We start from the raw sequence: 4,358 nt of genomic DNA, 5'->3' as shown, positions 1-4,358 counted from the left end.
TTAACTTTGCTCGGAATAGGAAAGAAATAAAATCCATAATAAACTTGCAAAAGGGCGAATAAGATTTGTAAACAAACTTTTATTTTGATGGTTGCTCTTAATTTACTATAATTTCAAAGCAGAAAACAGTTGAAATTACTTCTACGAAGGGTAAAAATTTACATTAACGCATATTTTTCATGAAATTCCACTCTGCAGCCGACTAATGAGCGAAACAAGTTTGTTTACAAAAAACACTTTCGCCCTTTTGACGAATTAATATTGAAATAATCATCAGAAATAAAAAACATTGTTTCGTCAAATAGGTGCAAAATTTCCACTGATTTTTTTTCTGTGTGCAGCAGCCAAGAAGAAAGAAAAACGTGGTATGATCGCAGTAGGCATAACAGTCCGAACCCACATAGCTACTGACAGCTGTCAAAAAAAGCAGAAACCAATCAAGCACTTCTTCGTTGTTCGCATTCGTTATTCGTACGATCCCGTTTTGCTCATTATTTGGGAGATCTTTTTGCTGCTGGCTGATAAGCTAATCTATATTTCCAGTGCATTTTTGGTTCAAAGTTCCGTTGCCAGGTATGTTGACCACACCTCGGTCGTATCAGCGGTTATCTATAATTGTATTGTACCGAGTTTAGGTATTTGTAAAGGAGATTTTAATTACCAACTATTCATAACTACATTTTTCTTCCCTCTTCGTTGGCTCTGGTGGATTGAATGTCTCATCTTGGCCGTGTTCCCCCTATGTCGGCTAATGACTTATTATTGCGACTGACTGGATTTTATTAACGTGTGTTATCAGCAGAGGCAAGCCGCTTAAGGGAGAGCAGTCGAATAAAACACCGAAAAGTACCAGTGCACAGAGATAACAAAAACAATCGGACTTCGCGCGATCGGCTGGGTAACATTGCAGTGCAAAGGTGTCGCTATTCTGGAATTGCTTTACTGTGGTATATTAGTCATCTCGACGGTGCAATGATTCGCTGAGAACGAGCAAAGACAGACCTTTACAAGCGGAACGATCCATCGCGGTGAATTGGAGAAGCAGAAACACAAATTGAACTGCAGCCCAGCCGTCATTTCTTCCCTTCTGGGTGAGTATATTGTTACGTTTTTGCTCCACCAGCTCTTCGTGGATGACACTGGCATTGAATTGGTGCCGAGAACTGTTCTGTTGATGCAGATAATTGATCGCGTCCTGTTTGTCTTCTGCGTTTGTATTCCCTTGCGGTCGACGTCGGCCGCACAGAATACCGCTCGTGATCGGTTTCGGAAAATCCTCATTATTGCAAGCGCGCGTGTTCGAGCTGATGCAATTGAGGGATACTTTATTGTTGTTCGGTGTTATGAAACAGTTGCTCAGTGGTGGGATGTGTCAAAACGTTTGCTGGTTGGTGTCGCCTACTAGGTTTAGTGAATTTTATTTTATTTTTGTTTGAGAGCTAATTATTGATCGATTTGATTTTCGCTCTTCCCTTTGTTGCGAAAGACAATGCAAATTTTATTTCAATGAACTATTTATTGAAAATCCTCAATAATATTTCTAGCAGATGCTTAAAATGAGATTATGTCACTAGGCTATAGTTCAATTCAAGTAATAACATGTCTTATTTTTTCAGCCTTATCTCTACGGTGTATCGCAATCAGCGACAATGGGACAAACGCTGTCCGAGCCGGAAACGTCCAAGGAGTCAGCTTTTTGCCAGAATGACTACTACAAAGTTGGCTCCAGCTGCATGCAGGGATGGCGTATACATATGGAAGATTCACACACTCATATTCTGTCGCTTCCGGATGATCCGGGAACGGCATTTTTCGCGGTGTACGACGGTCATGGTGGAGCCAACATTGCACAGTACGCCGGCAAGCATCTGCATAAATTTGTCACGCGACGGCCAGAGTATGGCAACGACGTGAAGCGAGCTTTGCAGAGAGGATTTTTGGACATTGACGAAGCCATGCTGAATGACGAATCGCTGAAGGAACAGATGGCCGGATCGACTGCCGTTGCCGTTGTGATTAAGAATGATCGGTTGTATTGTGCAAATGCGGGCGATTCCAGAGCGATTGCCTGCATCGGGGGAAAGTTGGATGTACTTTCATTCGATCACAAACCTAACAATCCGAGTGAGCTTGAAAGGATAAAGAAAGCTGGTGGATATGTGGAGTACAATAGGGTTAACGGATATCTGGCGCTTTCGAGGGCGTTGGGCGATTTTAGTTTGAAGCGGAGCAGTGACAAACTGCCGGAGGAACAGGTTGTGACGGCCTATCCAGATGTGGAAGAACGACAGATCAGTGAAGATTGGGATTTTTTGGTGATTGCTTGTGATGGGATTTGGGATGTTCTGCCGAGTCAATCGGTGTTGGAGTTTGTTCAAGCGGAGATTGCCCAGGGAATTTATCCGCAGAATATCTGTGAAAATCTAATGACGCGTTGTCTCGCCCCGGATTGTCAAATGGGCGGAATTGGAGGGGACAACATGACAGTAATAATTGTATGTTTTCTGCATGGTCGGCCCTACGAGGACTTGGTAACAAGATGCAAGGAACATGTCACTGATATGAACCAACAAATGGCGCAAATGTTTATCGACCACGAGTCCGGTTTTGTACCGCAAGGTTCCAGCACAATAACTTCGGTGGAAACGGTTGATGATGATTCATCTCCAATTTCTTCACCCGAACAATCCCCGAAAGCGTTGACAGCGCAAAAATCAAGTACTGTCGAGTCTTCGCCGGACGAGGACGACACCAGCGATGAGCTGGATTTGAAATAAGGACGTCTGGTACGACTATCGCTTTCAGTGTTCTCTTTCACAAGCCCCATGTTCTGTGGTTCCTTCCAATTGTGAAATCTGTAGGTTGTTATTGTCTTATCATTTTTTCCGAAGTCGACGAACTTCACGTAGGAAGGGGAAAGTTTATTTAGATGTCGATTGATCGTTGGAACTATTCTAGAATGTCACCCTCTTGTAGGGGAAACCGTATAAATTCCACAAAGTCACTTTGTTTAGATGATGTCTTCAAACTGTAGTAAATTTTATACTAAACCTGACATACTCCGAGAAATCCTTTGAGAGGTCTAAGAAAAGGAAACAACTACAAATCATCGAAATGTAAAAAGCACTTTCAAAATTTTTTATTCAATCGGACAAATCAATTTGTGTTGCACGTGTTATTGAACCTCCCAATAGGCGAATTCCAGTCAAGAGTAAGTGCAAATAACATCCACCGATTGCGTATCAAACGGAGTAGTATGATAATAATTTCGACTATGTAGTTTACAAATTAGTTTTTACGTTCCGTACATTGTGCAGCATAGTTCATTTTTTTAATCAAACTTACTTTTCACTTAGAATAGGCCATCAGTGGAAGTAGAGAACTCGCACTACCTACATCGGTTGAAGCTTTACTTTTTACTCAACTTAGATATTTCATTTAGACGGTAACAGAGAATACAAATACGCGAGCCAAAAAGAATTACAAAATATCAAACAATACAAAGAACAAGATGCAATTAAGAAAAATGAAAGAAAGAATACGCTTCTTTATAATATACCTAGTTGAACTGAAGTAGGAAGACTTTTTTATTGCTGCTGTTTATCTATCGTCACTGGTCAGGACGCGAATCAAAGAAACGACACAACAAAACTATACTGAAATAGGAACATTTTAGAACATTCTTTCTTATTATTTTTAGTCTCTGTCCTTTTACCCATAGTGATAAGCTTTGATATGTCGAAAGGAGTAGAATAAAACGAAGCTTGTGTGACAGCGCGAATGCGTGATTTTTTCTACCCCTGGGGACCTTTATACTTCGCTGCGTACTCCCAAAATTTACCGCTAGATATAAAAATGTGTATGAACGGAATCGGTGGAATAAAATATATAGGAAAATAAGAGAAGACATAGAAAAATATCTTGCTGTAATAACGAATACCTTGACCTGTGCTAGTAGGATTGGCGTTCTTCTGTTTGATATTTGACATAGTGTTTTCCAGTTGCCTACCGATTAGACTCGGAACGTACCTGCCCCAAAGCACAGAGTCTGCCTGCAACTGCAGTTCGTTGTGGAAGAACGCCTACAAGGTGCACCGTCAGTTGCTGAGATATTTTCAAATAAAATTTTTCCAAAAATTAGAGTTGGTGTTTTTTTTATTTGTGGATAATCGTGGTGGACTTTGAGGGGGGAGGAATGGATTATCTGCTCTTCTATCATATAGTAGGTATACCTAAAATGTACAACTATGAATTTGAAAATCACTTCACCTCGGTAATAGTGCAGTGGGTATACAGCCAAGTCCCTCCCGAGTGGTAATAAACTACTGTATAAACGTTTAACTTGCTTTGTCCACGCA

The 4,358-nt window shown here is 40.9% G+C and overlaps 1 protein-coding gene across 2 annotated transcripts; it reads left to right on the top strand.

The window, feature by feature from the left end:
* Positions 1-412: 412 nt before the first annotated feature.
* Positions 413-4,140, top strand: LOC131684590 (probable protein phosphatase 2C T23F11.1). Of its 2 annotated transcripts, none has more exons than XM_058967596.1 (3): positions 413-573; positions 803-1,091; positions 1,617-4,140. In XM_058967596.1, the coding sequence occupies exon 3, from the start codon at positions 1,650-1,652 to the stop codon at positions 2,775-2,777; it is 1,128 nt and encodes a 375-aa protein (XP_058823579.1). In that variant the 5' UTR covers positions 413-573; positions 803-1,091; positions 1,617-1,649; the 3' UTR covers positions 2,778-4,140. The 2 variants fall into 2 exon arrangements, with proteins under 2 accessions (XP_058823579.1, XP_058823578.1); XM_058967595.1 differs by having other exon boundaries at positions 800-1,091.
* Positions 4,141-4,358: the final 218 nt, after the last annotated feature.

The sequence above is a fragment of the Topomyia yanbarensis genome, chromosome 2 (assembly GCF_030247195.1).
Source record: "Topomyia yanbarensis strain Yona2022 chromosome 2, ASM3024719v1, whole genome shotgun sequence".
In the NCBI taxonomy this organism is placed as follows: domain Eukaryota; kingdom Metazoa; phylum Arthropoda; class Insecta; order Diptera; family Culicidae; genus Topomyia; species Topomyia yanbarensis.
This window is presented reverse-complemented; position numbering and strand designations above follow the sequence as displayed.